This window comes from Heteronotia binoei, chromosome 8 (genome assembly GCF_032191835.1).
Source record: "Heteronotia binoei isolate CCM8104 ecotype False Entrance Well chromosome 8, APGP_CSIRO_Hbin_v1, whole genome shotgun sequence".
Lineage (NCBI taxonomy): Eukaryota > Metazoa > Chordata > Lepidosauria > Squamata > Gekkonidae > Heteronotia > Heteronotia binoei.
The window spans coordinates 110660371-110674628 of record NC_083230.1 but is presented as its reverse complement, the minus strand read 5'-3'; the positions used below and the strand labels follow the sequence as shown (position 1 = coordinate 110674628).

The window sequence follows — 14258 nt, the reverse complement described above, 5'->3', positions numbered from 1 at the left end:
TGACTCCCAGGAAAGTGCCTTGAGGATTGACACTCCAGTGTCAAGCTTGCACTAGCTCAGTCATTGGTGTACTTAAAATTCATAAAAAAGCAAACTGGGGACTCATTTTACCGACCTCAGAAGGATGGAAGGCTGAGTCAACCTGGAGGCAGCTACCTGAACCAGCTTCTGCTGGGATCGAACTCAGATTGTGAGCAGAGAGCTCCAACTGCAGTACTGCAGCTTTACCACTCTGCACCACGGGGCTCTTACAAATTCATAAAGCTTAACTTAGACTCCATGATTCAGATGGATATTCACAAAGCAAGTGCTATGTCTGCACAGAATGGGGATTGATAGCAATCGAGCGCGTTCTCTGTTCTTTTCTCATCCAGTCTCCAAAACAACAGTGATGTGTAACAATCTGTGTGTTGCAGTGCCGGCGTGGGACGAACGGGGACGTTTATAGCACTGGACCGGCTCCTACAGCACATTCGGGATCACGAGTTTGTAGATATACTGGGGCTGGTGGCTGATATGCGGTCTTATAGGATGTCCATGGTACAAACAGAGGTAGGACTTGCAGCTGCATGTTACAAAATGGATTCTCAGTTTTTCTTATCAAGCTGTGTGTGTTCCAATGTCATATTTGCAAATACGGGATCCTCCCTGCCTTTGTCCTTTGATATTTGGTTTCTTTCACCAAACTATAGCTCTCAATTTTAAGTTGTCTTGTTCAGAATTTAACTTTCTGTGATAATATAGTTCTGTGATAATATAGTTGGATAATATAGCTGCTGGGCTTTTTCCACAAAAAAAAGCCCTGTGGACATACTATATATGTCCACAGGGCATTTTTTTGTGGAAAAAGCCCAGAAGGAACTCATTTGCATATTAGGCCACACCCCTGATGTCACCATTGCTTCACGCAGGGTTTTTTTTAGAAATAGCCCAGCAGGAACTCATTTGCATATTAGGCCACACCCCTGATGTCACCATTGTTTCACACAGGGCTTTTTGTAGAAATAGCCCAGCAGGAACTCATTTGCATTTTAGGCCACACCTCCTGATGCCAAGCCAGCCGGAACTGTGTTCCTGCTAAAAAAAAAGCCCTGCATATCCACATTCCAGCTGTTTTTAAAAATGTCAGGAGCTGGGTATGGGGCTAATTTAGGAGTAAAACTTACTAGACAAATTAAAACAAAAATATTTTACCTCAAAAACCTCCGCCGTGTGGACCAATACAACAAAGGCTTATATAGCAAACAGCGAATGAAAACTTTATTGAAAGGCAGTTTCAGGTGCGTAGTCATGTTTCGGCAAATTCTCCACCACACAGACTGACACAATGAAGATTTCTACAAGGTATAGTAAATGAAAACTTTCCTGAAAGACAGTTTCAGGTGAATAGCTATGTTAGTTTGTAGTACAAGAAGAACAGTTGGTGGTGGGACGTGCCGTTAGTTCACACCGGATTTACGGTGACGTCATAGGGTTTTCAAGGCAAGAAATGTTCAGAGGTGAACATAAGAACATAAGAGAAGCCGTGCTGGATCACGCCAGTGGCCCATCCTAATTTGCAGTGGTGTCACACATAGGGGTGGAATTCTAGCAGGAGCTCCTTTGCATATTAGGCTGCACCCCCCTTGTAAGAACTTTGTAAGTTCTTGGAGGATTGGCTGCATCAGGGGGTGTAGCCTAATATGCAAAGGAGCTCCTGCTAGAATTCCACCCCTGGTCACACAGTGGCCAAAACCCAGGTGCCATTGGGAGATCCGCCAGCAGGGCCAGAACTCCGGAAGCATCTCTGCTCCAGACAGAGTGTTCCATCTATACCTTGTGACTAATAGCCACTGATGGACCTCTGCTCCATATAGTTATCCAGTCCCCTCTTGCCAGTGCCTGCCTCTGTGTCATAACTTTGTTATTCCTTGGAAGTCTCCCATCCAAATACTAACCAGGGCTGACTCTGCTTAGCTTCCAAGATCTGGCAAGATCAGGCTGGCCTGGGCTATTCAGGTCAAGGCATAAGAAAGGTTACTGGACTTGATTTGAAAGACATAACTCTGAGATAACAATATAATTACATAAATAATACCAGCCAGGCCTCCTTTTGGGCAGGAGCTCACAGGAGTGGAGCTCTGGAACCTCTACATTTTATTGTGCTCTTTCTTTCTTAACCCCCAACCCCCCACCCCCCCAAAAAAGATACTTGCTTCTGGGTTCAACCCCTCTGTGAAAATTTTGCTGAACGCTAAGATTTGACAAACCTTCTAACGTTTCCCCCCCACAAAAAAATGGGGAAATCACCAAAACATATAAAGCAGACAAATGGAAATCTTCATCATGTCACTGTAGCCACGTAGGAGAAAGTACTGTGAACTGGCAGAGACTGACCAAGAGAGAGATCTTGGGGTCATTGTAGATAACTCACTGAAAATGTCAAAACAGTGTGCGATTGCAATAAAAAAAAGGCCAACGGCATGCTGGGTATTATTAGGAAGGGAACTGATAACAAATCAACCAGTATCATAATGCCCCTGTATAAATTGAAGGTGCGGTCTCATTTGGAATACTGTGTACAATTCTGGTCACCTCACCTCAAAAAGGATATTATAGCATTGGGAAAAGCGCAGAAAAGGGCAACTAGAATGATTAAAGGGTTGGAACACTTTCCCTATGAAGAAAGGTTAAAACGCTTGGGGCTCTTTAGTTTAGAGAAATGTCAACTGCAGGGTGACATGATAGAGGTTTACAAGATTATGCATGGGATGGAGAAGGTAGAGAAAGAAGTACTTTTCTCCCTTTCTCAAAATACAAGAACTCGTGGGCATTCGCTGAAATTGCTGAGCAGTCAGGTTAAAACGGATAAAAGGAAGTACTTCTTCACCCAAAGGGTGATTAACATGTGGAATTCACTGTCTTACACAGTGGCCAACCAGCTCCTCTGCAGGGCCAGCAACAGGGCACAGAAGCCAAGACCTTCCCCTGAGGTTGCCTCCTGGCTTTGGGATTCAGCGGTTTAGTGCTCCTGAATGTGGAAGTTCCCCTCAGTCACCATGGCTAGTAGCCACTGATAGAAGCCCCCTTTAAAGCTTGTTTATTCCTGCGGTCATCCTCTGGCAGTGAATTTTAATCACTCTCAGGCTGCAATCACACACACTAAATAATGCACTTTCAATCCACTTCCCAACTGGATTTTGCCAGTTCACACAGTTAAATCCAGTTGGAACGTGAACCGGAAGTGAATTGAAAGTGCATTATTGTGTGTGTGTGTGACTGCAGCCTCTGTGTAAAGAAGTCTTTCCTGCTGTCCATCCTAAACACACTTCCCATCAGCTCAAGTTCTAGTATTTTTGGGGAAAGAGCAAAACATTTTCTCTTTGTCTCCTGCCGGGCTTTCATTGGCACCAACCGGAGTGTGCTGCCAAGTACAAGGCTATTTCCTTTGTTCTTACTTATCTCTTCCCGTTTTCTTATTTATCTCTCCCAATTGTTTTTGCAGGGAACTCAGCCTATCTCAAAACTGTCCCCTTAATCCATCCTGACAGGAACTGCCAACTTCTGTGCTGGTTCCGAGGGCCTGCTGTTTGCCAGCTGGCTGGTACCCCGGCTATGTTGGCAAGACTGGCTGCATCCTCTCTCTCTCTCTCTCTCTCATGCATAAGCCTAGCAGAGACAGCCAGGCTTTGTATCCTGCCAGCAAACCGGATCAAGATTAGAGGACACCCCGAGTGCATGCCAGCAGCTAGCGCTCGGGAGCAGGATATGATGCCCAGGTTTGCCAGGGCCAGAAAGTCAGAGGGAAGCAAACGAGCGGGCAGCCGATTTACTATTTCCCATCATCACAATAGGCAATGGTTTTGGCAGTGCGGCCAGAGAGTAAAAGGAAATCCAAATTCGCAGCTCCAGAGAACCCCCCCCCCAAAAAAAAATGTTCTGATAAAACATTTCCGTGGAATACATTGGACATCGTCCAGTCTCTGCTTCGGCGTTTGTGAGGATGACGTCGTGGTTCCATCCTGTTTGTTGGAGCGAGGGCCAGCTGGTACAGAGGCAGGTCAAGCCACCTGGGCTGGGGCTCAATGGAAAGGCACCTGGTTGGAAGGCAGAAGACCCTCATTTCGGTCCTCAGCATCTCCAGTTGCGAAGGATCCGATGAGACAGCCCCTGCCTGAGACCCCGGAAAGCCACTGCCAGGGCCGGCTTGCCCACTAGGCACCAGGAGGAGAGGGTGCCGCCTAGTTTGCCTGCCTGCGTCCCCACCTCCACCCTTCCCTTGCGCTTTGCCCGCCCCCTGCCCCCCAGTGCGGTCAGAGCACACCTCGCCGTAGCTGGGCCCTACTGGCTTTGTTGTGGGGGCACGGCATCTAATCCTTTGAAGCGCGCGGGGGAGAAGGCTTCACTCCCCATCACTTCCGATTCCAGGAAGGAGGGGGGAGAAGACTTCCTGCATGCGCTTCAAAGGATTAGACGCCACATCGGCTGCATCGAAGCTACGGTGCGGTACACTCGGGGGGGGGCAGCAGATTGTGGTGCTGCGTTGCGGCACTGCAGAGGGAGGGAGGCAGCGGTGGGGCGGTGGTGGCAGCTGGGGGGGGGCAGGCAGAGAGCCTGCCTGGGGCACCACGCACCCTAGAGCCAACGCTGGCCACTGCCAGTCTGAGTAGACATAACTGTTGGACCGACGGTCTGATTCAATATAAAGCAGATCTCTCTCTCTTTCCCATCCCACCCCCCAGCTCCCTGGTTATGCTATCTTGAGGTTTGGGTTTGTCTTGAGTGGAGTCTTGTGCACGATCGATCTTGGCTTGTGTATGATATTGAGGAAGGTGATGGTTTTGTGATTGCCCTCCAAACTGCGGCATTAGAATTCGCTGGGCACAGCCCCCTTTGCAGCCTCTCCCTTCCGCTCCCCACTAATGGCAGCACCAAGGTTGCGAACGACTGATTCAGCACCTGTCGTCCACTAACAAAGTCTGTAACTTTCACATGGCAATTTAGGGTAGCGTTTGCTATGGGAAATATGGAAAATCTGTGGGGTGGGGGAGGAATGTGGCATAGTGGTTAGAGCCTTCGGTGCAGGGACTCCCATGTTCAGAGCTGTACTTTGCCAGTAAACTCGCTGGTTGATTTTGAGTCAGTCCCTCTCTTTCTCTAAGAGTAACCTACTTCGTAACGGTTTTCACGAAGGGGGTGGCATACACCATGTACACACCTCAGACATTCTTGCTGCTGGTTTTCTTAAAAAATGTAATACATAAGTAAGGGAGTAGGAGACATGCTGAGAAGCTGTGAATGGTCCTCACTCCTTCACGCACATCCACAGCATATCGAAAGCCCAGGGCTTCCTTGCATGCTTCTATGCAGAGCTTTCTTTGAGCAGGAACCCACAGGAAAGCAGTTCCAGCTGGCTTGGCATCAGGGGATGTGGCCTAATATGGAAATGAGTTCCTGCTGGGCTTTTTCTACCTGATGTCGCCACTCCTCCAAGAGCTTACAGGGCTCTTAGTGCAGACCCAGTTGGGCGTAGTGGTTAAGTGTGCGGACTCTTATCTGGGAGAACGGGCTTTGATTCCCTACTTCTCCACTTGCACCTGCTGGAATGGCCTTGGGTCAGCCATAGCTCTGGGAAAGGTTGTCCTTGAAAGGGCAGCTTCTGTCAGAGCTCTCTCAGCCCCACGTACCTCACAGGGTGTCTGTTGTGGGGGAGGAAGGTAAAGGAGATTGTAAGCCACTCTGAGATACTGAGATTGAGAGTATAAGGCGGGGTATAAATCCATGGTCGTCATCTTCTATATCAGGGGTATGCGAAGGAGTTCCTGCTACAAAAAAGAGCCCTGCTTCTGTGTATCCTCAAACGTTCTAGTCCCTGGTGTGCGTTTGCTCATTCATTCACTTCCAGGAGCAACCCAAATGGAGCCTTGCTGATTATTAGCCACTAGATGTCAGTATCACTTCAGCAGCAGTGCTTCAGCAGCACAGGGGGAAAGTTTCAGTGGAAACAAGGAGCCCCTGCTGTGTTCCAGTCCTCACCCGTTTCTCATAAATCAGCCAAGCTGAGCGCAAAGCTTCCAAGCCCCTGAGTGAAATGGATACCAATGCACGGTGGTGGGTCGTACCGACAGTGTTCCCTCTAAGCTGAGATAGCGTGAGATTGGACCGGAGCTCACACCTATTTGTCTTCGCTCACGAAGGACGGCCCCAGAGCACCATAACTTCTGCAGCAGCTCACCACTTTAAGGCCAGCAGCTCACAAAGTAGAAGTTTTGCTCACAGGACTCTGCAGCTTAGAGGGAACACTGCTGCTTCAGTCCCATCTTAGCTATAAGAAATCCTTGTGTGAAACAATGGTGATGTCAGTCGTGTGTGGCCTGATATGCAAATGAGTTCCTGCTGGGCTTTTTCTACAAAAAAATCCCTGTGCGAAACAATGGTGATGTCGGGGTGCGTGGCCTAATAGGCAAATGAGTTCCTGCTGCGCTATCTCCAATAAAAACCTCTGCGTGAGACAATGGTGATGTCAGGGGGTGTGGGTTAATATGCAAATGAGTTCTGCTGGACTTTTCCTACCATAAATCCTCGTGTGAAACAATGGTGATGTCAGGGTTGTGGCCTAATATGCAAATAAGTTCCTGCTGGGCTTTTTCTGCATATAATCCTTGTGCGAAACAATGGTGATGTCAGGGGTGTGGCCTAATATGCAAAGGAGCTCCTGCTAGAATTCCACTGCTGCGGAGGTGACATAGTGAACTCAAAGATGCCATCATATCTTGTTGGGCTTTCGGCTTATCCTACTTCAAAAGGGTATTCTGTGGGTAGAATGAGGGAAAAGCCAACCTGGAGGAAAGATGGGATTCTAACTTGGCAAATACCATTGGGAAGGGATGCCTTATTCCCATTTCACCCCCCCCCCCCCCAGGAATTAAGGCCAAGAATAACTTCTTGGCTTCAATAACCCACGAGAAACTGATCCAAAACGAGAATAAAGGATTCAGCCCTTAACATAATTGATGGCCGATGTGAACGCCAGCATATTTCGATGACTGGGCTTCTAACCATTATATACTGCCTTTTATCCTCTTTCTATAGGAACAATACATTTTTATTCACCAGTGTGTGCAATTAATGTGGCTCAAGAAGAAGCAGCAGTTCTGCATCAGCGACGTTATATACGAGAATGTCAGCAAATCGTAATTCCAAGTCACGGGCGGTAAGTTTGGGAAGCCTTCCTTGACGGCGATGCTGGAGCTGCTGATGCTCTCACAGTAGCAGCTGCCGACGTAAAGATGAATGCTGAGCCAGCCTTTATTGCTACGTGCCTGCTAGCTGCGCCAAGACACTATAGATCAGGGGTGGCCAAACTGCGGCTTCCACATGTATTGTGCGGCTCTTGAAGCTCCCACCACCCTTTGGGCCGGCTTGGAGAAGGCAATTGTCTCTTTAAATAAGTTTTCTAAGCCAAGCCAGTCAGCAGCTTTGAAAATACATTTAAAGTTAACATTGCTTTCTTTCCACCTCTCTCTCCTCCTTCTCCATCTTCCTTCCTTCCTTCCTTCCTTCCTTCCTTCCTTCCTTCCTTCCTTCCTTCCTTCCTTCCTTCCTTCCTTCCTTCCTTCCTTCCTTCCTTCCTTCCTTCCTTCCTTCCTTCCTTCCTTCCTTCTCTCATACATCTGACATTCATGTCTTGCAGCTCTCAAACATTTGACATTTATTCCATGTGATGTTAAGCAAGTTTGGCCACCCCTGCTATAGATTGTGCTAATGGATAAAAGCAGTGCAGGTGAAGAGCTGCACGCACCAATCAGGGCTCTGTGTATGCCCAGGCGGCATGCTCCGAGTCCAATTAGAACAATCTGCAGTTCTGGAGGAGAAGCTTGCATGCCCCTTCTCCAGTTCTCACTCCCCACCATTACATTTCCAGCTGTTCCTTTGTGAACCATGGCCTTTACATGCAGCCCCAGCAGTGGCGTGAGTGTGTGGCTGGATCAGGGCCAATTAATCTCATTTTTAGAGCCAAAACCAGCACTTAGCAGATTCTGCAGAGTCTGCTCTTTCATGAAGCCAGGAAAAAAAAAAAGGATGAATTAAGGTGACCACTCCACACTTAATAACTCTTTTCTTCTTGAGAAAATTAAAAACTGCTGTAGGCGCCAGAGTCCCATTATGTACCTAAAGGTGATACTGGTGTGCCCAGGGATCTAGAGATCTCTTGTGCTTTACACAGCATCAATTGGATTCTTGCTGCTAAAACTAAGGTTTAACATAGGAACCGGATTAAGAGCAATTTGGTAGTTTTAAATGTGCCAGTGGACTCAGACTTTGTTCATATAAGTCAAGCATGTGAGTTGTCAACTAGGAAGTCTGCCCGCTTCCCTGGATCGTCTTGATGGGTGAGACAAGAGGAAGCAAGGCCCCCCCTCCCAGGCCAATTTAGGACTGGAGCTGATAAAAGCCCATGGGTAGGGGATTAGGACTAGGGTTGCCAGGGGTGGAATTATAGCAGCAGCTCCTTTGGATATTAGGCCACACCTCCCTGATGTAGCCAATCCTCCAAGAGCTTACAAGGCTCTTTTTTGTAAGCTCTTGGAGGATTGGCTACATCAGGGGTGTGTGGCCTAATATGCAAAGGATCTCCTGCTAGAATTCCATTCCTGAGGGTTGCCAACCTCCAGGTGGCAGTTCCCCTGGGGAAACTGGCTGCTTTGGAAGGTAGACTCAATAGCATCATATCCCTGCTGAGGGCCCTCCTCAAACCCCAGCCTCCCGCAGCTCCACCCCCCAAATCTCCAGGTATTTCCCACCCCAGAGCTGGAAACCCTATTTATGGTTGCTCCCGCCGCACAGTTCTTCCTGCATACGGGTCTAGGGGAGAGTTCCAGAGGGAACTTCGAGTCTCACTTTCCCTCCTTCATCAGCATGTGGTCAGCTACTGAATTATTTTGCTTGTTTGCCATGATGGATGTGGGCTTGCTCACCTCAGTTTCAGTTAACAATACTTGTCAGGACCACGGAGGTTTTTACAACCAGGAAATAACAAAAGCAATGCTCCCCGTGTACAAAACAATATACGGATATAATTTTAGTGCTTGCCGCACAATATCACTTTACATTGACAGCGATATGAATTTCCAGCGACAAAAATACCATCCTGAGCGCACAACTTTGCTACTGTCCGTAAGATGATACTACATTCACTTGATACAGTCCAACGATGATACCCAAACAGATGGAGAATGGCAGTGGCGTTCTGAATAGGAAAATTAAATAAAGAAAGCTTGGGAAAAACAGTGAATTGTAATGAATTAAGGCACCAGACCAGACTACTGTACCTAAAAATAAAAAGATGGTCCCAGAGGAAGAATCATTCAGATTTGAAACAAACACAGACCGGTTTTGGTATCATCATTGGACTGTATCAAGTGAATGTAGTATCATCTTATGGACAGTAGCAAACAGGATGGTATTTTTGTCACTGGAAATTCATATTGCAGTCAATGTAAAGTAATATTGGGTGGAAATCACTAAAATTATATTTGTAGATTGTTTTGTACACAGAGAGTATTGCTTTTGTTATTTCCTGGTCAATAAACAATACTGAAATGTCGACTGCAGGGCTTTTTTTGAAGCAGGAACTCCTTTGCATATTAGGCCACACACCCCTGATATAGCCAATCCTCCTGGAGCTTACAGTAAGCCCTGTACGAAGAGCCCTGTAAGCTCCAGGAGGATTGGCTACATTAGGGGTGTGTGGCCTAATATGCAAAGGAGCTCCTGCTACAAAAAAAGTCCTGGTCAATTGTAAGTTCTGAACATGATTTTTTCTCCGTGCTTGAGTGCTGTGCGCAAGTGTTAGATGATTAAACTTATACAATGGGATATGCCTCTCTGAGGAAGGGTTTCCCCCAGAAACAGAAGTAAGGGCGCGTTCCTGTTAGATGCTTGTGACATACCCACTTCAACTTCACGTTTGGAAAGTTCTTGCATGAATACTGGAAGCCAGAAATTTGGCACGACCGAAAAAGCATGTTGAAAATATCGAAACTTTTCCTGTTGAATTATTGGAGCACCAGCACTTTTAATTCAGCCCGTTGGAACGAGTAAATCGTCGTGAGTTTTTATAAGTCAGAAACTGACCCTATTAAAAGGACTGGAATGAATGAAAGAATGGAATAGTGGGATTTGTATATGATTGAAATTGCTATGGGTATGCAATTAGGATGAACTTTTGATATTGTGAATTTTTGTGTTGTATTTCTTTAAGCACTTGTAATTAAGTAATTAATTAAGCACTTCAGTTGTAAAGTTTTTGCCTTTATACATTTGTAATAGAAGCTTTGTATTGGGTTTTTTTCGTTAACTATTTCACAGTTTTTGCTCGGTTTCAGTCTTCTACTGTGATACTCTAGGCGTCCGTATCTCGGAAGCTAATCACGGGTTGGCGCTGGTCAGTATTTGGGTAGGAGATCACCAAACAGGGCTGCCCCTAGACTGTCTGGCATTCTAAGTCTGGTACTCTAACCCCTTGCACTGATAACGTCACTGAGTCACATGGGGAGCGCCCAATTTGGTGCCCCCAGAAGGCCCCCCAGAAGCCCAAGGAATACCAGGGTAGTAATGCAGAGGCAGGCAACGGCAAACCACCTCCGAACGTCTCTTGCCTTACAGGGTTGGCTGCAACTTGATGGCAAAACCACAACAAATTTTAAAAAAATTCTTATCATTCACGGGAAGAGGACGATTTGAATCATTTGGGCTGCAAGCGAAAGTATTGTTTACTGACCAGGAAATAACAAAAGCAATACTCGCCGTGTACAAAACAATATACAAATATAATTTTAGTGTTTTCCGAGTTTCCTTCTTCTCTGAGAGCGGGGAATTAAAATGAATGATGGGCCTTCCTTTTCTCAAGGGGAAGCCTATTTATTTACTTAATACTTTATTTGATTTATATCCCGCCCTCCCTGCCCAGACAGGCTCAGGGCAGCTCACAACAACAATTAAAATCCATACAATATTATAAAATCTCACATTCAGTAATTAAAACAGTCAAAAAGTGATTTGGTGCTGACCTCTTTGATGTTACGTAGTTTTAATGGCAACAGTATTTCTTCCATTTCCCTACAGTACAAGACTCAGCGTCAGTTAAAAGCCAACCGGAAAAGAGTGGTCTTGCAGGCCTTGTGGAACTGGGCGAGGTCCTGCAAGGGCCTCACTTCCTCTGGCAGTTGGTTCCACCAGTAGGGGGCTGCTATCGAGAAGACCCTCTCTCTAGTGGTCTTTAGTTTGGCCTCCCTCGGCCCAGGGATTGCTAATAGATTTTGAAATCCAGATCTAAGTACCCTTTGGGGAACGTGTGGGGAGAGACTGTCCCTAAGGTAGGCAGGTCCTAGGTCATATAGGGCTTTAAAGGTGATAACCAGCACTTTGTAGCAAATCCGGTATACATTTGGCAGCCAGTGCAGTTCCCACCGTCCCGGTTGTATGCGCTCCCACCTGGGAAGCCCCATTAGCAGTCTGGCCACCGCATTCTGCACTAGCTGCAGTTTCCGGATTCGAGACAGGGGCAGCCCCAAGTAGAGGGCATTACAGTAGTCCAATCTCGAGGTGACCATTGCATGGATCACTGTTGCCAGGTCGCCATGCTCAAGGAAGGGGACCAGCTTAAGATAGAAAAATGCAGATTTAGCAGTGGCTGCTATCTGGGCCTCCATTGTCAAGGCAATAGTTATCTTAAGCTACTGTCTGGGGTCTTGAAAAGGTGTCTATATTTTAGTGTTTGGCACTAGGAGTCAGAGCCCCAAATTCAAATTTATGCCAACCATTGAAATGCTAACCTTGACCTGGATAGCTCGGGCCAGCCTGATCGCATCAGATTTTGGAAGCTAAGCAGGGTTGGCCCTGGTTAATCTTTGGATGGATGACTGACAAGGAATACCAGGGCTGGGGTGCAGAGGCAGGCAATGGCACACCACTTCTGAACATCTCTTGCCTTGAAAATCCCACCAGGAGTTGCTATAAGTCAGCTGGGACTTGGCAACATTTCCCACCACCACCATTGAAATGCCAGTGATTATTAATTCACTTAAAAACCCCTTTGTCAGTTGACATTCGTATTAATAACTACCGGTTGATGGTTAATTGTTAAAACAAAGTACTTCTTTTCTTCCTCCCATTCTCCTTTACAGGCCAGAAAACGATGAAAGACAACCATCTTCCCTCGCTTCAGATTTTTATTCTCTCTGAGAGTTTTTTTTTTCACCCTTCGTTAATTGATCTCTGGTATGTGGACAAATCAAAGATTCCCCCCCCCCCCCCCATTCAGAAGCTCTGGGAAGATGTAGCCTTAAGGAACCTGCAGTGTCTTCTTTGGACAATGCATTTGCCGTACTTTTTTTTTTTTTTTTTTACAAAAAAAGTCAGTAACACTGGACTGAATTCAAGTCAAGCAACGTTAAAAGGAATATTGTGCAGAAACACAGATAGCTTTTTTTTTCCTTTTCGAATTTCTCTTTCATTTTCGTAACATGCAGGTTGGGCTTAAAGGTTGCGGAAAGTGCAATATTCAAGGTCGAATTTGAATTCAGAAGAGCTTTCTCGATGTCCCGCTACCTTCTGGCGAGGGCTGCAGAGAAGGCAAGGGTACGGGCGAGGTAGCCAGGGGTACCTCATTCGCATGCAGCATGGCTCGAGAAGAACGTCATGGAAGAAGTCATTGGGGCACACTGACTTTGTTGTCTGTACGTTGAAGGGGGAGCTAACGGAATCCTCCAGGCACGAAGCATCAAAGAGACTCTTTCTTCTCCATTCAAGCCTAGCTGGTTCAAAGCTAGAAGAGAAAGGGTTGGCTCAAACGGAATGATCAGCTCCAACTTTCAAAGTCAGACTAGTCGGAAATGTTCGTGGAGTGTTGAGGAGGTCAGGAATCCAGAGAAGAAAGGTCCATTCGCCTGTTCAACCAGCCTGTGTGGAGAGAAAACATTTCAGTGGAACTTGGAAGACTACTTTGCCAACTGAGGACCATGCTGAAGATGAACCTGCTCCAAGCTCCATTGCTGTATCATTAAGTTATCCAAACCAGTCTTTGGTGTCTGTATGGCTCCGTCCATTGGCTTCATTTTGTTCCTTTCTGTGTATTACCTTGTGTTATGGGATAGTTGTCAATACTGTGGGAGGGAGGAGATGACAGGTGCAACTTGAATGTGTTAATGGGCTGGGAATTGGAAAAGCCAGAATGGAGGCTGTCTTTTTCAAGGCAAAGGGCATTCCAGTGACTTGGTCATGTCCAGAGGTGGAATTCTAGCAGGAGCTCCTTTGCATATTAGGCCACACACCCCTGATGTAGCCAATCCTACAAGAGCTCACAAGGCTCTTTTTTGTAAGCTCTTGGAGGATTGGCTACCTCGTGGGGGTGTGGCCTAATATGCAAAGGAGCTCTGCTAGAATTCCACCCCTGGTCATGTCTCGGGGGCACTCATGCATCAGTCTTCAATATTGTGCAAATTTCCCTTGGCATCTTCGTTTCTTTGGCTTGGTACTAATTGTGCACACCATAGGTTGAGACACAGATGGTGTCTGAGCAGATGTTCATAGCATTTTTTTGCAGGAAGGGCTGTGTGCGTGTGTCGCATTTTGCTTCCTGTAATTTTATTTCACTTCCATGCGACTAGAAGCTTCTGAAGGAAACGGTGCTCTGCCTACAGGAAGCAAAAGGGAATGCACCAAGTGGAAAAAGAAAAAAATGGCAAGTGACAAAAATAAGGGTGCTGATTTTTCTTCCTGGGCCAAAGAAGTTCATGCTGAAAGTACTGAATAGTGGGGGGGGGGGGGGGGGAGACAGGGCTTCCCTGGATGCTCAGACAACAATGCACTTATCAATCAGTAAGAAGCAGAGATTCTATTAGGATGGTGAGGAAATTCGGGCTTTTGAGGCTGAAGCTGTAGCGTCAAGAGGTGGTGTTGCAGGGAGCCTCTCAGCCGTTATCCATGTGTGGTTGATACCAGGAGATGATACGAAATGCAACAGATATTAGGGGACAGAGAGGCAGAGGCCTAACTGTGAATTCTCCACTTGGTCATAGAGATAACTGGATATCGTTTCAGAGGGTAGCTATTGTTGGCCTCCAGCAGAACAGCTGGATCTGGATCCAGTAGCACCTTAGAAACACAACAAGATTTCCTGGAGTATGACTTCATACTCCCAAAATCTTGTTGTGTCTCTAATGGACTCAAATCCAGGAGTAGCCTTACGCAAGTCATCTGGTCTTATCCCATTCGAT

The 14258-nt window shown here is 46.6% G+C and overlaps 1 protein-coding gene across 2 annotated transcripts in view; it reads left to right on the top strand.

The window, feature by feature from the left end:
* PTPRO (protein tyrosine phosphatase receptor type O) overlaps positions 1-13117 on the top strand; it is a 258979-nt gene extending 245862 nt beyond the window's left edge. For both annotated transcript variants that reach the window (XM_060245875.1, XM_060245876.1), the window contains 3 exons: positions 417-552; positions 7072-7192; positions 12168-13117. In XM_060245875.1, coding sequence (XP_060101858.1) covers positions 417-552; positions 7072-7176 — 241 coding nt within the window. In that variant the 3' untranslated portion in view covers positions 7177-7192; positions 12168-13117. The remainder of the gene's footprint in view (positions 1-416; positions 553-7071; positions 7193-12167) is intronic.
* Positions 13118-14258: the final 1141 nt, after the last annotated feature.